Source organism: Spermophilus citellus (assembly GCF_964194105.1).
Source record: "Spermophilus citellus genome assembly, chromosome: 11".
NCBI classification, from domain to species: Eukaryota; Metazoa; Chordata; class Mammalia; order Rodentia; family Sciuridae; genus Spermophilus; species Spermophilus citellus.
Window position 1 is genome coordinate 27,494,410 of NC_138192.1, and position 20,952 is coordinate 27,515,361.

The 20,952-nt window shown below is 44.1% G+C and overlaps 1 protein-coding gene across 1 annotated transcript in view; it reads right to left on the bottom strand.

Moving 5' to 3' along the window:
* Positions 1-20,952, bottom strand: part of SCTR (secretin receptor) — a gene marked incomplete at its 5' end in the record, with an annotated part of 64,682 nt that extends 43,730 nt beyond the window's left edge. The window contains 2 exons of the mRNA XM_081260861.1: positions 4,551-4,671; positions 20,884-20,952. Coding sequence (XP_081116987.1) covers positions 4,551-4,671; positions 20,884-20,952 — 190 coding nt within the window. The remainder of the gene's footprint in view (positions 1-4,550; positions 4,672-20,883) is intronic.

Consider the following 20,952-nt stretch of genomic DNA (forward strand, 5'->3'; position numbering starts at 1 on the left):
CTTATTTCCAACAAGAGTGTCATAAAGGCCATAGATTATTACCCCCACTGAAAACTGGGCAGGTTGAGGAGTGAAGGAGCAAAGCCTCTTCCCCAAGATCATCAGCTAGGAATCAGCAGGGCTGAGATTCCTGCCCTCTCCACCTGCTCCCAGCTGGCACTCAGCACCCGCACTCATCTCACCAGGCCTGACCAGCCTTCTCTTGCTGTCACAAGAGTGAGTCTGCTCCTTGTATGGTGGGAGTCCAGCAGGATGTCAGGGTACCCAGAAGGTGAGCCGGAGACCAGCTAATTGAGTCACCTCGTCCGAAGCTGGGGCAGATGGAGCAGGCTCAGTGTTCCTCATGGAAGGATAGAGGAGTCCCACGTCAGGTCCTGAAGAGCACCCCTCCAAGGGTGATCAGGGTTAGACTGCTCATCTCAGCCAATTCGTGACAGCCAGGCAAACAAGAGACAGTTACGCCCTCTGTACGGGACCTTGGCTACCCTGAAGGTACTACCTCAGTTCCCACTCTCCTCCTGGGGCTGCCTCTCTGGTTTCTCCTTTCTCCCTGTTCTCGCTCAAGTGTGTGCACTCAGTAAGTCAGTCAACAAACCCACACACAGTACTTGATCTGTGCAGGTGCTGCATCAAGCTGGAGGAGAGGAAAACAACACATGTCCACCTTGGGCCAGGGCTGCACCCCAGGCTGGCCTTGTTGGGCCTTGCTTTCTGTCACACTAGACACAGTATCTGGGATGGTAGGAGGACCCAGGGTATCAGGACACTCTCAAGAGTATCTCCTGGAGTGTCCAAGACCAGGATATGGCTGCTTGGAGCCAGGACAGGCAAGGGAAGACTCAAACTGAAGGTCTCCCTCTCTGTCTCTGTCCCTCACATGGTGGATGAGTGAATTGATATAAGCACATTTGCAACACCCACAGCACTTGGCTTCTGCCGCCCATGTTTCTTCCCACCTCTGGCTGCTCCTGGCACTAAATGCTGGAGTACTTGAGGCTCCTCCCCGGGCCCCCTCCCCTTCCCTCCCATGATCCGTCATTGTGAAGCCTCAGCTGCACTCGCCCTCGGTGCCTAAGTTCAACCCTGGCCTGGATCTCTGTCTTCAGTCTCAACTGAGCTTCTAAATCTGAATCTGCTCCCCCAGATACCTGACCTTGCTTCATCTCCCTCCAGATGCTCAAGGTAAACGCCTGGAGGACATCCCGGACTCACTCTTCCTCCCCTCCCTCCCTCCTGATCCAACTCATCGCCACATACCATCAATGTTACCCACCAAAGGACTCTGGCACATACCCGCTCCTCTCCACCAAGGCCACCCCTGCAGAGCAGACCCTCTCCCGCCACACGTCCTTGGTCTAAATCTTCTCTGCATCTGCAGATATCACTGTCCAGTGATGTCAGAAGCCGTGTGTGAATTATGGGTTTGTTGGAGCCATCATGGGGCAGGGAGGCTACTTTTCTGGGAACTCCTGGGTGAAATTCCCTCATTGGAGAAAGCCCAGGTCCTGCTGGTGCCCTGCCCTAGCTCACAGCCCCAGGATACACACAGCCACCCTGAGAGGGGTGTAACCTGCCAAGCCCCAGACAACTTGTATTCCCCATGAAGCCTGCCACACTAAAACATTGGATGTATTTCCCCCTAAATAAAGGAGTCGGGCTTTTCCCCTATTTCAGTTCCAGTTCCTATCAGGGCTGGAAGACCCTCCAGGCACCCCGCTTTTGAAAACTATTTTCTGTCTATTGTCCTCTGTTCTTTATTGATTATTTTCAGACTTTTTCCCAGCTGGTTCACACCTCCACACAGGAATCTGCTTTACCGGGGTGCTGGTAACCCTGGCACACTGATGGCCCCTGCACTCCCTGGTCTGAGGGCTTTCTCCAGCGGCTGGAGTCCACTAGTCCCCCAAGCACAGGAGGCTGGAATTAATGCTGCTTCGCTGCCTCTGAGTGCTGGGGAATCGGTGGCTAGTTACTCCAGCACCTTGGCCACTCAGAAGTGTATGTCCCATCTGGCTCCTTATGTGCCCCAGTGGGATTATACTCCAGGTGCCCACAGTGACCATGTAGTGTTCACCCAGTTCCTTCCCCACTGGGTCTCAGGTCCCACATCCTACTGATCACCTGCTACTGGGAACCCAAACAGAGACACCCTATTATAGTCCAGTGACCAGCAAATCTTACCCAGAGCAACAGCTTCCTAGTGGGTCTCTCTGAACCTACTCCCATCCTTCCCCAGGCTGCGGCAAGGGGCATCTTCTCATAAGGCTGAGTGTCACACCACTCACCTCTGCCTCTGCAGGGCTTTCCGTGGCTCTAGCAGTCAGGATGAGAATCCTCCTGGGTGCCAGCACCCTGCTGGTCCCTGCATCCCTGTCCCTGGTAATGATTAGGCATGTTCAGATCTTAGCTCAAACATCATTCCTTCTGGAAAGCCCTCCTAGAGTCCCAACCAGGTCAGGACCCTGGGCTCTCCATGCAGGTGGAGTAGCACCCAGGCCTTACCTCATTGCCATTTTACATGGGTTTGTGATTAATGGATCCACGGTCCCCCAACCACACAGAGTCATGATGACTGCGGTGGAGCCTGCCCTTTGCTGTTCTTCTCTTCTTTCTCACTAGCAGAACCTGGTTTTGTTCAAGGTGGCCACATGCATAGCTAAACCTCTGGGTCTCCAGCCATCGTTTCAGCCAGGGGTGGCTGTGCGGTCCGGTTCTGCCAGCCACAAAGTGCCAGCAGAGCCTCCCCACCCCCCGAAAGTTTCAGGAAAGCCAGGCTTCTCCGTGTATCCCCACCCCAACTCCCGGCTGCTCTTTCCTTCCAGAAACACAGCAACTTTGCTTTCCTCCCCAGAGGTACAGCAGCCCTTGCATGACCATGAGGACAAGAGCCACACATTCAGCCAAACAACAGAGGAATCTGGAAGATATGATATCTTGGAACTTTGTACTACCTCTGAGGTTTTTGTAATTTGCAACAAAGAAATCCCTATTTGGTGAAGTGGAAGTATCCAACTTCTTTTGCAAAATGCATTCCTAAGCGATGAGAGGGAGTTCCAGTTCCTCATCATTTATCCTTTGTTCTCCCCATTCCCATCTCATACTGTTAAGTGCTAAGTAAATAGTTTTTGAATGATCAAACCCAGGACCTCACACATGCTCGGGAAGCGCTCTACCACTGAGCTGCAGCCCCAGCCTAAATGAATGTTCTTAATTTCACACCAATCTCTTAAAATAGATGTGGAAATTGAGGCCCAGAGACATTAAGCAACTTGGGAGCCCATGGTCTAATTTAAAAGCTGGGGTTGGTTGGTTTCTTTTTTTTCTTTTTAAATTGAAGTAAAATCACATAACATGAATTTAATTATTAACTATTTGAAGTGTGCCAGTGACATTTAGAACCTCATAATACAACATGCAGCCATCACCTTTATGTAGTTCTAAAATATCTTCACCACCCCCTAAAGAAACCCCGCACCCATCAAGCAATTTTTCCCCACGGCCCCTCCTCTCAGCCCATCAACTATGAATCTAATTCTGTCTCCATGGATTTACCTAATATAGACATTTCAAATAAATGGAATCATATGATGTGTGACCTTTTGTATTTGGCTTATTTCAGTTAATACCATGTTTTTCTGAATCATCTGTGTTCTAGCATGTGTTAGAACTTCATTTCTTCCCCCCTCCCCCCTTAGTTCTGGGGAGGGAACCCAGGACTTCACACATGCTAAGCAACTGCTCTACCACCACGCTACAACCCAGCCCCTCTCATTCTTTTTAAAGGCTGAATAATATTCCATTACATGGATGGATCATATTTGTTTATCCATTCACCCCCCCCCATGGACATTTGGGTTATTTCCATCTCTTGGCTATTAAGAATAATGCTGCTATGAACATTTGGATACAGATGGTTTTTTAAGTACCTGCAATAGACTCTTTTCTTAATGCTACATCCTTCAATAATAGAGAGTAAAGAAGAGTTTAGGAAGGGTATAGAAATACAATTAACACCTAAATATAAAACTCATCATATTTAAAGAGTTGATTAATAATAATTAATATTTAAATCACCAATATTTACAAAACATTTGTATTTTGCAAATTTTATCTCATTTATCATTATAACATTGAAGTAGATATTATCACCTCCATTCTATAGATCAAGAAACTGAGGCTGAGAGTGTTAAATAATTTTTACATAGTCACACAGCAGTGAATGCTTGGAAGCATGGTACCCCGAGGGTTTCTGACCCCATACTGACTTTCTTCTTTCCTCACTCATCAACCTGGTAGTGAAGGTGACCATGTGGACAGGAGGCAAACAGCCTTACAAAGTGATTCCCACCAGACCCTTCCCTTGAGGCTGATGCTAGGAAAGCACTTGCTGCCCCCACATACCTGAGAAAGGAAAGGTGGATGCTGGTTTCTGTAGACCCCAGCCCCAGTTGACTAAGTGAACAAAGCCAACCCAGTCCCCCCCATCCCATCCTGGCCCAGAGGACGCACCCCCCCCCAGCCTGGTGGGTCAGGGCACGCAGATGTCATACCTGGTGCTAGAAGCTCTGGGCTGACGTCTTCTTGCCTGTCCTTGGAGAGCTCCTGCCGGCACTGGTCCTGTTCCTCCTGCAGCAGCCGAAGCACGTCACACAGCGGGGGCAGGGCTCCGATCTGTGAGTCCAAACCAAGGGTGCTCATCATCACTGCTAGTCAACCCCACCACACAAGGACTTAGTGTGAGCAAGAAGCCTCTAGAAGGAGAACTCAAGCCCACGGTGGTTAGGGGCTCTGACCAGGGTTGTACACCCAGGGCTCTGGATTTCAGCAAAGAGCTTTCCAGGTGGTCAACGACAATACCTTAATCTCTCTTGTCATCCCTACTCTCGCGTTTCACAGATGGAAGTTTCAACATGAAGAAGCAGGGGAAGAAGTCCCTGGAGTTAAAGCTAAACTTGAAAATGGCCCAAATAAACAAAAGTCTGGGCCAAGAAGAAAAGCCAAGGTAGTGCTATGTCCCAAGGCAAACATAAATGCTGCTCCAGTTAACTCCTATTTGGGGTCCTGAACATCGACTTACCCCTTCACTAATGCAGTCAGAAAGGCCCTAAAGCTCTTAGCAACTCCTCCTCCTCCACTCCCTGACACCAAGTGATCAGGGTTGATGGTCCCCACGAAGCACACACATCACCTCTCCTGGCCCAGAGCCAGCCACAGCCAGTTGCCACGGAGACACTGGGTCCATCAGCTCTGACACCATATCATGCTCCTTCAGCCCTACATTTCCATTTTGACTGACACAATACAGCAAATAACATTTCCCTCCGTAGTGTTAAGGGTCAAACCCAGGGCCCTAGGTGTGCTAGCAAGTGCTCTACCACTGAGCCACATCTCCACCCCCTAGTGACTTAACTGGCTGTATTTAGACTCTTACCCTGAAACAAACCCAGCTGTCACCTGGTAGCCACACGTGAGATTGGTTCTAGGATCAGTCCCCACTCCCCTCAGGAAATCAAACCCCACGGAGGCTCGAGTCCCTTACATAAAATGACATGGTATTTGCATAGAGTCTACACACATCCTCTCTGGAGTACTTAGAATACCTCATACAATGCAAGTGCTTGGTGGGTAGTCCTTAAGCTGTAGTTCAGAGAATGATGACCAGAAAAAGAGTATGTACCTGTCTACTATAGACTCTTCTTTAAAAAATGTATTTTCAATCCATGGATATGGAACCCATAGCTGTGGAGGGCTGACTGTAGTTTACCTAAGAACATAGCAATTGTGTGGCAGTAAGTGGGACCCAGCCCCACACTCTGGGTCCTTGCACTCTTCATCTTGGGGTCTCGCCCAATCTTAGCTGAAGCCCGTCTTCTTCAGTACTCTCTGGCTTTTCAGAGGAGGTGATGGTAGGGTTTTTGCATAGAAAAACCCACACAAGTTTGGCAGGCCCCGTCTTTCAGCTCATGGGGACTGTGGAGAATCACCCTGACACTGACATCATTCTTCAAGGTGAGAAAGGGTTTGGATGGCCAGGTCAGGTACGACCTTTTAGTGAATGTAAGGAATTCCATGTATTAAGTGTCAAGAAATGCTCATATTCTTTGGTCAACTAACTATTTCCAGGAGTCCAACCCATATATGGGTAAAGCATTTTGTAGACAAATTATAGCAGTTTTATATCTGATAGGAAACAGACAGGTTCTGCTTACAGGAAAATGGGTCAGATATACTACCCCTATGACTTCCAGTAAGTAAGTACAAATAAAACCCTGGACACCATCTTTAAAAGAAGATGACTCTGAAAGGTGGAGAGAGGAAGATGGAGGGCCAGAGGACTCAGGGCCTAAGGAAGGACAAGCTGCTGTTTTCTACCTCCTCTGTCACAGTCCTGGAGCGGTAAAAGTTTGGCAATGAGGCACCACCAGAGGCCCACGAAAACCCCAACAGAAGGCTCCTCTCTGTGGTCAAGGACCAAGGAAGGGGCTCCAAACAAGGCCCAAAAGGCTCTGGAACAGTGACTTCTCACTCCTGCAAAACACCAAAGAAGCCATCCCCCACCCCCCGGGAAAGGCCAGGAGGGGAGCCCGGACGTCCACCCCAGCCTTGGTGATGTGGATATCATGGGGTCAGCAAACCCTGGCTGGGAGTGGGGGGATGTCCAAGAGGCCAAGGGGAGAGATGGAACTCCCATCCTGCTATGTGGTAACAAAGTTGCCCCCAGTCCATGACATCAGTGGATAGATGGCACCCAACCCAGAAGCAGTGAGGTTCCCCCCAATCCCTCCCCAATTGCCTCAGTCTGGCTGGGCACAGAATCATGAGCCACTCAAGCAGGAACAAAACTTTATTTTTGAAAAAGCCGCCAATACTCCATATGCGCCAGCAAGCCAAAAAAAGGTCCACCCACGCGCATCTACCGGAAGGGGGGGCCGGACCTCCCCCGGAATTCCCTCCTACTATCCTTCCCCAACCAATGGGAACTCTCCAGGAGTCCCATAACATGAGTCCCTTAGCAGGCCAAGGTGAACAGCAGGAGTCCAATTTCCATATGAATGTAAATCTTAACATAATCATATCATCTCAATGGCTAGCTGGCGTCACCTTACAACCGAAAGTGCCATGCATCATATTATTTGCTTGTGGCTCCTAGCACCCAATAGTGTCAGAGAAGGCCCAGTGGAGAGTCAGGGTTTTCACCAGCACCCAGGGTTGATTAGGCCCCTCTAGTGCGGTGCTCCCGAAGACCATGTGGAAAACAGATATACCCACCCCATCCCATAACCAACAGCAGCCCCCAGGTGTCAGATGAGGCAGGTGAGGGAGCCGAACTTCTAATTTCTACCTGGCAGCAAGAAGGCAGTGCTCGCCCACCTTCACCTGGACAGAAAGAGGCAAATAAGAGAGAAACTTGAAGTAAGAACTACAGTCTCATAATACGAAAATGTCCAACTCCCAACCAAAGATTATTTGTCATATTGAGAACCAAGAAGATCTCCAAATAAATGGAAAACGATTACAAACACCAACTGTGAGAGGACAGAGCTCTGAGAATGACCTGATGAAGATTTTTAAAGTAGTCATCACAAAAATGCTTCAATGAGCTATTAGGAGCACATTTGAAAGGAATGTAAGAATACAAACCAAGCAGGAAAGAAGGAAGGAAGACTGAAGAAGGAAAAAAGTAACAGCAAAATAAAAACAGAAAATAGGAAAATTAGAGAAGAATCAAGTAGGAATTTTAGAATTAAAAAAAAAATCAAATTTTAAAATTCAGTAGAAGGAGCAGAACAGTGGTCATGGCGGTGACGGAGAGGAAAGAGGAGAGAATCAGTGACTAGAAGATAAAACAATAAACATCACCCCGCTAAACAACAGAGGAAAATAAACTGACTATGAAAATAATCAAATCCCTAGGAACCTGGGACAGGGGACTATGAAGAATATGTAATGTTCGTTGTTTTTTTTAAGGAATTTAAGAAAGGCAAAACACATACACTTACATGTTCAACAAGCTGAGTAAACCCCAAAGAGATTAAATCTAAAGAAATTCAAACTAAGGCATGTTGTGATTTTTGAAAAGTAAAGACTAAAATAATAATAATAATAATAATAATAATAATAATAATAATAGCCCCAAACAAACAAACAAAAACCAACAAATATGGAAAACAGCTAAAGAAAAACTACACCATCCGCAGGGGAAAAGCAATTAGAATGAACACTGATTTTCCATGGGGAACCATAGAGTCGGAAAACAGTGACTCAATATTTTTCAGGAACTTTTAGAAGAAAAGAACTGTTAAGCCTGCATCTATATTCAGTAAAAAAAAAAAAAAAAAAAAAATACCCCAGTAATGGAGAGAAGATTAAGACACGCTTAGATAAGAAAAGCTGAAAGAATTTGTTGCCAGCAGATCTACTTTGAAAGAATGGCAGAAGGAAATTCTCTACACAGAAGGGAAAAGCTAAGAGAAAGAAACTTGGTTCATCAGCGAGGAAGAAAGAGACCAGTAAGCAAAAATGTGGGCAAGTGCTTTCCTTCTCTTCAGTTTTATAAATAGGAAATGGTCCAAGCAAAGATTAAAACACTATTGTTATTGTTCCAAATGCAGGTAGAGAAAATAAATTTAAGACTAGTATGCTATAAACAGGAGATGGTGAAGGGACGTAAATAGAGGAAATGGTCTATACTTCACTTGAACCAGTAAAAGGGTAATGCCAGTAGACTGTGAGAACGCATGTGTATACAAAGTAATACTTAGAGCAATCAATAAAACAACTATATGAAGAGCTACATACAAACACACAATAGATGAATCAAAATAGAATTTTAAAAATTGTTCCAGCAGCCCACAGGAAGACAAAAAAAATAAACAAAGAAATGAAAAGTTTAAATAAAAAATAAAATGGCATACTTAAGGCTTCACTCATCAATAATAACATCAAATGTAAGTGGCCTAAATATAACAATTAAGAGAGATATTGGTATATTGGGTTTTAAAAATATAATTAAGCTATATATTGGCTATAAGAAAATCACTTTAAATAAAATGATATATAGGCAGATTAAAAGGAAATAATAAGATAAATGATGCAAACATTGATCAAAGAAAGTAAGAGTGAATACATTAATATTAGATAAAGTGGAGTGAAGAGAAAATACAAGGACCAGAGATGGAGAGGGATTCTGAATAATGATAAAAAAAAAGACAATCTATCCAAAACACATGGCAATCCTAAGTGTGTATGCACCAAACACCCAAACTGTGAAATATGCAAAGCAAAAGCTCATAGAATCAGAAGAAGAAATAGACAAATATGCAGTTTTACGTTGGAAACTACATACCCTTCTCTCAATAATTGATAGGATGACTAGGAAATCAACAAGGATATAGAAAATACTGTCCATCAACACAACCTAATCAACATTTACGGGATAACTTGGATCCACATTGTGTTCGTCCGCTTGCCATCACTGCAACAAAAAGATGGTAGAAATCAACTTCTAAAGAGAGAAGGTTTGTTGACTCAGTTTTGGAGGTTTCAGTCCCTAAGCAGTTGGCCTTGTTGCTGAGGACTAAAGCTTTAACACATGGGCTTTGGGGAAACATTCCAGATCTAAATGAGAGCACACTTAGAATTAGTTTAAAAATAAAATAACTGCTTAGATGTGGATCTAACAAACATAGAGCTTGTATCCTGAAAACTACATGATGATGATGAAAGAACTCAAAGATTTAAAAGAAGAGTGGAGGCATACATATGCTCCTCCACTTACGAGGGGTTTACAGTCCCAATAAATTGACAGTATTGTAAGTCAAAGTAAGTACAGCTTCTGATGCATGCTTATCCCTTCAAGGGTGTGAAACCCCTTTATCACTTTCACACCCATGTAAAGGGCGCCCAACCATCCTAAATTGAGGACCATCCATAATCCCAGAAATGGAATAGCTGGATCATATGGTAAGACTATTTTAATTTTTCTTAGAAACCACTGAACTCTCTTCCACAACAGCTGCCCTGTTTTATATTCCCACCTGCTGTGTACCAGGATTCCAATGTCCTACACACTTACAGACACTCGTGACTTTTCAGCTGCTGTTGTGGTTTTATAAAGGCCATTTGAGTGCCAGTGAAGTGGATGGTCCCACAGTTCTTTTCTTTTACCCATGACCCTTCAACTCAAATCCAATAAACCAAAATTATTTTGTGTGGTGGTATGCAAACTAAAGAAAGGTTTGGTGCCCCCCAGTGTCTACGTGATATGAACAGCATTCTGTTTCCAAGTGTTGACAAGAGAGAAGGAAGATGGCCCTCAGGGTTGTTGGGAGTGGCTGGGAAAAGAGGATGCTCAGTGGAACAGCTACCTGGACAATGTCTTGGTGACAGAAAGTGAAATGAGCTCTCTTATCATAAATTAACCTTGAGATAGGGGAGAAGAGACTGGCATTTAGTAGATCCATGCATATTTATACATGCATTTTAATATACTTATTAAAAGTGTTAAGTATCATTGTACTTGAACTGCACAAAAAGATAAATGAAATGAAAGAATTTCTGAACTTTATATAATAAAAATTTTCCTCCAAACAACAGCTATTAATTTTTAAAAGATCCCTTTAAAATTTAACAGTTAAGGGAATAAAAACAACCCACAAATATTGCATTTGGGTAAGTATATGTGTTTTGTTTTTCTTTTAATTGTACTAGTACCAGAGTTTAAATGAAAAAAAATAGCATTTCTTTACCCTAATCTTTACCTGTTCTTCAGAGACAATGATTTTCTGCTCCTTTTAGTTATTTTTTTTCATTTTTATCTCCATATTTGAACATTATGCTCTCATGTTATTATTTCTTGGTTTACTGAGACACTTAAACTTCCAATTGTGGAAGATAAAGATTCAGGTGTTTTAAAATATTCCACATATATTAATCTCCTCTTAGATCACATATTATTCTCTTCACTTAATTTTTGGCAAAACAAATGTCCTGTATTTATAATGGCTTTTTTTTGACTATGAAATACTGTTTGCTTCTGGGTCAAGTCACATAAAATGATCGTGTGTCTCCTGTACATCTTGTTCTTCCTGAGGTCAGTAATCACTGTGGTTTTTCATTCGATCACTTTTCTATGTACTATAGCTAACTTTCCCAAGTGGTCCTACAGCTCTGTCAACAGTCCTATCTATCTTTTCTCTGGAGACTGCTCTCCCAGGGTCCTCCACCCTCCTGCTCCACCCTCCTGCTCCACCTGTGGCCCGATACCTGGCTGTGGTTTGGGGTGTCCTCTTCTCTCCTCTCCTGCTTGGAGTCCTGTTTTCTTAGATTGCATGCCATTTACCGTGATTTGCTCTCTTATTTTGCAGAAGCACTGAATTTTCTAATAGCTTTCTTAAGAAAGTTCATTTATTTAGTTAGCTGGGGATGGAACTCAAGGCCTTATGCTTGCTAGGCAAGCATTCCACCACTGAGTTACAGTCCCAGTCCTGCAAGAAAAATTTTTAATTATCTTTGCTGAAGTGAAAAACTTGATTGATTATCATACTAATAATTTGCATAGAGAATTCTAGTTTGAGATAATTTCCTCCACATATTTTTTTTTTTTTTTTTAGGATTGAGGACTGAACCCGGGGTCTTGCCCATGCTAGGTAAGCATTATACCACTGAGCAAAATCCCTAACCTCTCCTCCCTAATTTTAAAGGGAGGTAATACTGTATTTGGTATAGTAGTCAACTCTTCCTGTGCAGTTGAGTAAGAGTCAGATGCAATTCCAAATTGTTTATATATGACTTTTTTGTTTTCCCTTTAGAATTATTTAAGATTTTTCTTTGTTTCTCATTGTTGTAAAATGTAATGGAGAAATTGTTTTCTTTGTGTTGGTTGGTTGGATATGCTGTGAAAGCTCGTATTCTTCATTTTTTTGGAATTTAAAAAAATTACATTATTTATTTTGTTATTTCACCCCTTCACCTTCTCTGTTTCTCCAGAATTCATTAAATAAATATTGAACTACCTGGATCACTCGTTTAATCTTTTCATCTCTCTATTTTATAATCTCCTCTTTGTAATATTTCTGGGAGATTTCCTTGACATTATCTGTGGAGTTTTTAAGTGAATGTTTTATTTTTATGCATTTCATTTCCAAGAAACCTCTCTCATCCCATTATTCCTTTCCCATAGTATCCTCTTCGTTTTATGGCTTTAGCATCCTTAAAAAAAATGCTGTCTTAGTCTGTTTTCTGTTGCTGTAACAGAGTAACACAGACTGGGAAGTTTATAAAGAGATTTATTGGATTCACAATTTTAGAGGCTGGGAAGTCCAACAGCACGGCACTGGTTAGGCAAGGGCATTACATGACAGAAAGGCAAGGCACCACATGCAAGAGAGACAGCATGCAAGCCTGGGTCCTCTCTTACTCTTCTTTTTTTGGCAGTGGGGAGGGACTGGGGATTGAACTTAGGGTCCCTTGACCCCTGAACCACATCCCCAGCCCTACTTTGTATTTTATTTAGAGACAGGGTCTCACTGAGTTGCTTAGGGCCTCATTGTTGCTGGGGCAAGCCTCCTGATTCAGCCTCCCCAACCACTGGGATTACAGGCTTATAAAGCCACAGATCCCCTGGTGGTGGCCCCACCCTCATGACTTCGTCTAACTGTAATGGCCTCCCAAACATCTCCTCTCCAGATACCATCAACATATGAATTTAGGGAGTAAGTTGCCAACACATGAGCTTTGAAGGGACAATTCAAGTCACAGCAACCGTGATCTCTCCTCTCTGGAGGGTCTGTTTTCTCTGTGTTCCCTTCTTGTATTTGTTTGCGTCCACCTTGGAACCCTTCCTTGACGTCATATTTAGGTTTTAGGCACTGACAGTTCTTGGAATTGCTGGCCTTGGACAGGTTGTTGACTGGTGACCTTCCCTGTGACTCAGTCAGGCTGACGGGGGTCACTGCCAAGATCCGTGGTGTCTCCCTCCCTGAGGTCTTTCCAGGGTGCTCTAGGCCCACTCCACAGCTTCTCTTCCGCCCAGTACTTAGGGGCTGTTTCTCCCATACTGTTTCCTTTTGTAATCACTTTCCATTTTGCAAAGATCTCTTGAGATCTCTGCTTTGCTGTTTTCTTTTGTTCTCTTTGACTTGTGGGTTTAAGCCTTTTTCATGTCATCTTAAGGGAATTTCAGAAGCAGAGTCAACATGTGGTCAGTCTGCCACATTGTCAACTCGATACCCTAAGTGTGTGTTTGAAAAGTCCCCACAAATTTAATAAGAGATTGCCAAAGAAAAATCCCTAAATGATGTTTTTCTTTATTATTTTATTAGAACAAAGACATACAGAATGTATTCTTTCTTAAAGAATTTAAGTCTTAGCCACACTTACATTCTTATATTGATAGAGTCATGTCAAAGTTTGACTTTTTAGATATTTGAACCACAATGTTTTTGAATTTACTTTTGTCTTTCCTGGAATTTTAAGTTTTCCTTTTCTTTTTTTTAACATTTTTTTTTTAGTTGTTGTTGGACCTTTATTTTACTTATTTATATGTGGTGCTGAGAATCAAACCCACTGCCCCAGGCATGCTAGGCAAGTGCGTTACCACTGAGCAACAACCCCAGCCCTTAAGTTTTCCTTTTCTTGATCACAAAAATTCATAGACCTTCACCTCATCATTATATCTCCTAGTTGTACTTCTAGATTCTGAATGGAACTTGTATAATATTGTCAACTATCTTCTCTGGGACTTTCTTCAAGGAACACTTTGGTTTTTTGAAAAAAATCCTCCCAAGGGTATTGTAGAACTGTGGAACTGATAACCATACATTGCCAACCTCAGTGAATTCTACTTCTTAAAAAAATCTTATATTTTAGATTGAGTTTTAAATTTTCTAGGGTATAACCTATGGTAATTTTTTAAAAGAAATGGTACGTAAGTTTATGAGTATTTCCATAGCCAGTTGTGACTCTGTGGATAATATCATCCTTTGTCTCACTCAACACCTAGTCCAGGTTGAGCCTTCTAGAGTCCACGTTCACATTTGCTGCTTGATATGCTGTAATTAACCTTCACCATTCCTTTTGTATTAGTCAGCTTTGTGTGATTTCGACCAAAATACATGACAAAAACAACTTAGAGGGGGAAAAAGTTTATTTTGGCTCATGGTTTCAGAGATTCAGTGGATGGTCATCCAACTCCATTGCTCTGGGCCCAAGGAAAGCAGAACATCATGGAGGAAGGGCATGGTGGAGGAAAACTGTTTATCTCATGGCAACCAGAAAGCAGGGGGCGGGCGCAGGAGCCAAGGGGACAAGATATAACCCCCAAGGTCACAACCATAGTAACCTACTTCTTTCAGCCATACCACCTGCCCAGAGTTACCACCCAGTTAGTTCATTCAATTATTAATCCACTAAATGGATTAATTCACTTATTAGATATAATTCTCATAATGTAATCATTTCATCTCTGAACATTCCTGCATTAACACAGGAACTTTTGGGGGACATCTCATGTTCAAACCACAACACTTTCTTTAAGTATTTTTCCAGATGGTAGACATACTTTGAGATGCCCTTCAGCCTGTGAGCCAACAGCTCCTCACTAGGAAGAACGCTTCATCTCTATGTGGGATCAATTGAGAAAAAAAATAAACAATGCAATAGAGAACAATCTGCCTTCTTCCTTTGGAAACTTAGTATTGCTACCTGGATGGTGGACAATTCTTCCATTCCTGAAGCATGTAAACTTGGACATTATAGGACAGCCGTATTTTGTCCTCTAGAAATCAGTTGAATAATCCACTCTGCAGAGAGAGGGGATAACAAAGCAGATCTCAATGTGAGAGGGAAAATGTCAAGAGAGTTCTGCTATTGTAGAGTTTAATTTTGGACTCCTAAATCTGAAAAGATAAAACGTGGGAGGAGACATAATAAAAACCTATTAAATTCTGAAGAAAGTGAAAGGATTCAATATCATTTTGCTTTTCACACTTTGTATATAATTACTTACCTGCCAACTTGAGTCTAGAAAGAAATCATTTGACAGGGAGAAATAATAACATAGTTTACACTATGAAAAATAAGAGAAGAGTACTCAGTATCATATAACCAGTTTGAAACACAGAGTGTCAGTAAACATTCATTTGATACCTACTACATGTCCATCAGTCTGTCCATCACTGGGGACACAAAGGTAAATGGATGTGGTATCTGCCCTTGAAGCACTGTAAAGTATCTAATGACTTCAAACTGGCCTTTGGATGTATGAAAAAGTCCTCAACATCATTCATCACCAGGGAAATAAAAATCAAAACCATAATGAGATATCACCTCACTCCTGTTAGAATACTTACTATCAAAAAGATCAAAAGATAACAAGTGATAGGAGGGATGTGGAGAAAAGAGAACCCTCACACACCATTGGTGGGAATGTAAACTGGTGCAGCCATTATCAAAATGATATATAGGTTCCTAAAATTTTTTAAAAATAGGATTATAATATGACCTGGTATTTCCACTGCTGGGTATAGACTCAAAGAAAACAAAATCAGCACCTCATACCAATATCTGTATCCCCCACGTTCACTGCAGCTCTATTCACTATAGACAAGATAGAATCACCTCTAAGTGGCCATCAGCATAGAAATAGATAAAGAAAATGTGGTATGAGTACCATGGAATATTATTCAGTTCTTTAAAAAGGAAATCCTGCCACTAGCGATACACAACTAAACCTAAAGGACATTATGCTAAATAAAACAAGCCAGTCCCAGGAAGGAAAATACTATATAAGGAATCCAAAAAAGTTGGGCACATAGAAGCAGAGAGTAGAATGGTGGTTGCCAGTAATGGACGGGGGGGGGGGGGAGGGGGGAGAAGAGAAGTCAGGAACTGCTCTCCACACCCTGCCCACAACACTCCTGGGAAAGGCCAAGTGAGGGCAGCCTGCAAGCCAGGAGGAGGCCCCTCACCAGAAACCAAACCCTCTAGGACCCCATTCTCAGACTCCAGACTCCAAAACTAAGATGAATGGGAAGGAAGGGAACCGAGAGTGTAGTTTAGACAAAAGAGGAAGTTTGTCCAGGGAGCCTCACCTCTCAGGAAACGGGAGACAAATGTTTCTGCAGGAATGAAAGGGCAGGTAGGGAGGTCCGGAATTTGAAAAGACAGGTGGCTATCAGGGAGCACCTCTGAGAGTCAGGGGTGAGGAAAGTGAGGCAGGACATGGAGGACTCTAGAATCAGGAGACCTTTTGAATCCTGGCAGCACAATGGGCTGGGCTGCAGGACAGGATTAAGCAGGAATGCCCTTCCCCAAACACCCCTTAGAATCCATCAGACATGGACTGTGGAGGCTGGGTGGGCCCAGGGTGGTCTGATTTTCTCAAGTCTGCACCACGCACAGCAGCCTTCTACGGAATGTAAGAGGTACATAGGATCTGAGTGTTGTGGGTTTTACCTGGGGCTGAGGTTTGTCCCAGGGCCTGAGTGGGGTCAGCAGTGAGAGTCTTGGCCTTTAGTGGACAGGGAAGCAGGGGCCACTGGAGGAGTCTAATGGTGGCAGAGCTGTAATCCTAGAGAGTAAATCTGGGCTTTCAAGGAAGGTGCCAGGACAGCGGCTGAGCCTTCCCTGGGCATGGCAAGAAATTGGGGGTAAGGATGGGTAAGGTCAATGGAGCAGGGTGGAGGGAGGAGAGCTCTGTGGGAACCCCAAAAGGTGACGCCACAGCTGAGAGAGGACTCCTCTGGATATTTGAGGAATTGGTGCCTCTTCCTAGTCATTTGATTTTGTGAACCCCTAAGCGAATCTCTGGTCCCCCTTAATAAGTATATAATCTGGTGATTGTTTTGGGTTTCATAAGGAGTTGAGATGAAATGAAAATTCACATCACTCAGATACTTGGGAGAAGATTTTAGGATGGCCCCTTGGGCACCAGAAACCCAGAGTGAGACTCTACCGGAGCAGCTGGTTGAGGTCATCAGATGTGTAGTGGAGATCTCATGCCACCCTGTCCAGCCAGGTAACCTTGAGCAAGTACTTTCACCTATCTCCAAGTCTCAGTGTCACAGTAGGGATAAGGACTGCTGATGTGAGAATTAAATCAGATAGTCTCTGAGGGACTTTGCAGAGTCTGGTGTGAAACTGCAGCTCAATAAGGAAGACTTCATCACCATCACCACCACCATCCTCATCATCACCACTATTCATTTATGTTAGTGGTATTACATTTTTATTTTGAAATTCACAAGCACTTCTTGAGAAAATTAGGAAGTGATTTTCATGTACACACACACAAAAATTCTCCAGCAACCTTCCTCTGAAGAGTCATCAATAATATGCTCCCCAGGTAACTCTTGTGAGCCTGCCACAGGTCTGGTCAGCCATTAGACCCAGATGTACCACAGACTGGGGCAGGGGCCACCATGTGCCAGAGGCTTCTATGTATCAGACCACTACTTGGAGTTTTTATGTTTTCTGAGCCATCGACTAGGGAGGAATGAGGATAGGAGAGGGAATGATGGGAAGGGAGGTCAGAAAAGATCAAGGAGCCCATTGCTTGCAGAAATCTTTTTGTCTGTCTTAGAAATAGATTTTTGTCACATACACCTGTTTCTGTCCTTTGACTCACATCCCTGTCACCAATCCCATTTCCCTGAATGCAATATGCAATGAGCTTCTATTGTGAGCCTGAATAATGTTATTTCCCCTGGAATGTGACAGCCTTTAAGGAAATGGACCTCATACAGGGGCACTTTTGTCTTCCCTACCCCCAGAGAATAGTTACCAATGTCCGCAGACATTTTCTGTTGTCACAACTTTGGAGAGATATTCCTGGTTTCTAGTGGCTAGATGCCAAGGATGCTACTAGACGTGGTACAATGCACAGGACAGCCCCACAATACAGAATTATCTGGCCCCAAATATCCATAGAATGTGTTATGGTGTAGATCTTAAATGTCCCACAAAGGCCTATCTGTTGATGGCTTGGTCTCCAGCCTGTGGCACTACTGGGAGATGGTGGGGCCTTAGTTGGAAGAAGTTAGGCTACTGGGGACATGTCCTTCAAGGGGCTACTGGGACCATGGCCCCTTCCTGCCTCTCCCTTTGCTTCTTGTCCACCATGAGATGAATGGGATCCTGTGCCATGTGCTCTTGCCAAGTGTGTACTGTGCCCACACAGGCACAAAGCAACAGAGCCAAGCAACCATGGATTGAAACCTCCGAAACCATGAGCCAAAATAAACCTTCCCTCCTGTGAGCTGTTTTGTCCCAGTGATGGAAAGCTGAGTAACACAGTCCAAGTTAAGAAACCTGCTTCAAGGCAAAAGCAGCCCCACCCACTCCACTGAACTCATTAAGGTTATCAAGTTGGCAGTCTGCTTGGTGCCATGGATCAGAAAGTCTTACCCTAAGTGACTCTTTCCATGGCTTGACACATTTATGTACAATTTGGCAAGCCATGATCACTTTCAAGATTGTTTCACTCCTTGTCGCTCTATGAAGTGGCCACAGTTTAAGACATTCTCCTGTGGGCACCATCAACATTCATTCATTCATTCAATACATACACGTTGAGCTCCTTCTTACAGTGGGACAGGCTGCTGGGTTAAAAGATTAACAGGAGGAAGTCTCAGTGCTCAAGCTCCAGCTGTGTGCACGAGGAGATGAGAGAGGGCCAGATGTTTTAGTAAATAATTACGGTAATGTTCTAGGTGAAAGTTCTCACAAGGTTTACCATAGTGGGTACAGCAGAGAGAGAGAGAGAGAGAGAGAGAGAGAGAGAGAGAGAGATTCTCACTGCTTCTTAAAACTGCCTCAGAAAACTTCCCCCTTTGGCCATTAACATTTTTTGGTTTTCACTTGCAGGGGACCCCTCCACATCTCCCTGAATGGAGAGGCGGGATATGTGTGTGTGTTGGGGGAAGGGGTAGGATTAAGCAATTTGGTCTCAGCGCCTACCCTTTAGGAAGATGCGTCTGATCTTCCTCAAGGGGGAGTCCCAAATGAATAAAAAGTTGTTTTTAATATCCTTGAACTTCAAAACCAAATGTCTGACCACCCAGAGTCAAATAGAAGGAAAACAAGATTTCAACAGCTGGGAAATACTCCAGTCAAAGTAGGTCGATCCCACTCTAATTTATTAAAGTGTTGTGCCAATAAGTATGAAATACAACGTCAGGTCTGGATAAACCTAGAGAAGAACTGGAGGACCGCAATTTATATACAGGAAACTCTCTCTTACGAATAATAAGACACAGTATGTGGGTCTATGAAAATGACATCCAAATACAAGGGGTGTCATGGACAAAGTCCCAGCAGGTTGGGAATCAAAAGATCTGGGTTCTAGTCCCGGCTCTGTTACTAACTTGCTACCTTGGGCAGTTCCCTTCTTTCTGTCAGTCTCAGTTTTCTCATCTCTAAAATGAGGGAATTGAACCACAGTATAAGGACCCATGTTTCCAAAGTACACTGAAGGTTTGAACCAAGCAAAGATGTTCATTTTTCCCCTCTGTTTGATGCTGAGATAACCTGGGAGGTCCCCTTGGGGTTAAAATTTAAGCTGAACCTCAGTTTTGCAGCCCAGGTACCAGTTGGGACAACCTAGATTCCCAAGAAAGAAGCTACTGCCTCTCCCATTCCTAAATAACACACCTCCAAACCGTATTTGGCTTTGAATTGTTCCCATTGTCCCAGATAGCATTTCCCCAAATTGGGAGTCCATATTAAAAGAGTGGGTGCTGTTGCTCTAGCGCCTTCCAATGCCATACTGCCACTGAATACAAGAGGCTCCAAGGTTACCTGGGAGTTGAGAGTGAGCCCCAAATTGCACTTTCAAATTGCAGCTGCTGGAATGCTACACAGATGTCAGAAAGATGGGCATCTCCTGAGTGTCAGCATGCTCATAATGCCTGGAGTAGAGGGGTTCCTTATAATCAAAAAGGAGCATACTATAGGAAGGCAAAGTTGTCCAAAGCTAGGAAGGACTTGCCCAGGACAGACACTGAGACTCAGAATTTGGTCCCTAATTGCTTTTCCTAGGCACATTTCTTGGAACACAGGTCTTGTGAGCCAATTTAGAATGTTAGTAGGAAGGGAGGGTTGTGGAATCTGCCACCCGGGGCCCCTTCCCAATTCCTTCCATCCTGAGAAATCTGGATGCAGCATCTCATTCACAAATCCCAGTAGGAGAAGACCAACATTCCCATGAGTTTCTATGGGAAAAGGAAAACAAACCACACACCGTGGCGCCTTCTCTTTTTGTTCCAGCCTCCTCTCTGAACCCGGTTTGTGGGGACCAACTAGCTGCTCCCAGGAGCCAGGAGACAGACATTAGGAAGCCAAATCCCAGAGGAGCGGGGGATGGGGAGCTGCAAACCGTCCCACAGCTTTTTGGGGACTGTCCCATCGTAGTTGGGCCTGTGTGAAAATGTCAAGGCTTTGGGACAGACGAATGTGGGTTCCAATTCTCTGACATGAAGCAATATTTTTTTTTTCCTCTCTGAGCCTCAGATTTCTTATCTGTAAAACGAGGGTGATAATAATCTGGAAAGGCAATTAGGAGGTTTCATTGAAATACTGGAGACAAAGTATCCAGCACACTAGGGATTGCCAGGGGTGGCGCAGAATTTCCGTCCAGGAGGGACTCTGCTTGAGGAAGGGTTGAAGTGTCTGGCCAGGGGATTTACCTTAGAGCCACCTTCTCCTATCACACAGGCTGTTTGACTCTTTGCGGGAAGGGGGTCTCCCATAGAGATTATTGCTGGAGTGAGGGTGGGTTTTCCTGCACTCCGGTCGAGGCTGAACCAGAGAAGCAGGAGGCCGCCAACCTGGAGGGGGTGGGGTGGGACCCCTGCGACCCCTGCCCGAGAGCAGCACTGTACTCACCGTGTGCACGACGCCGGCGAGCATCAGCACCAGCAGTAGCAGCGGCGGCGACCCCAGGCTGGGGCGCAT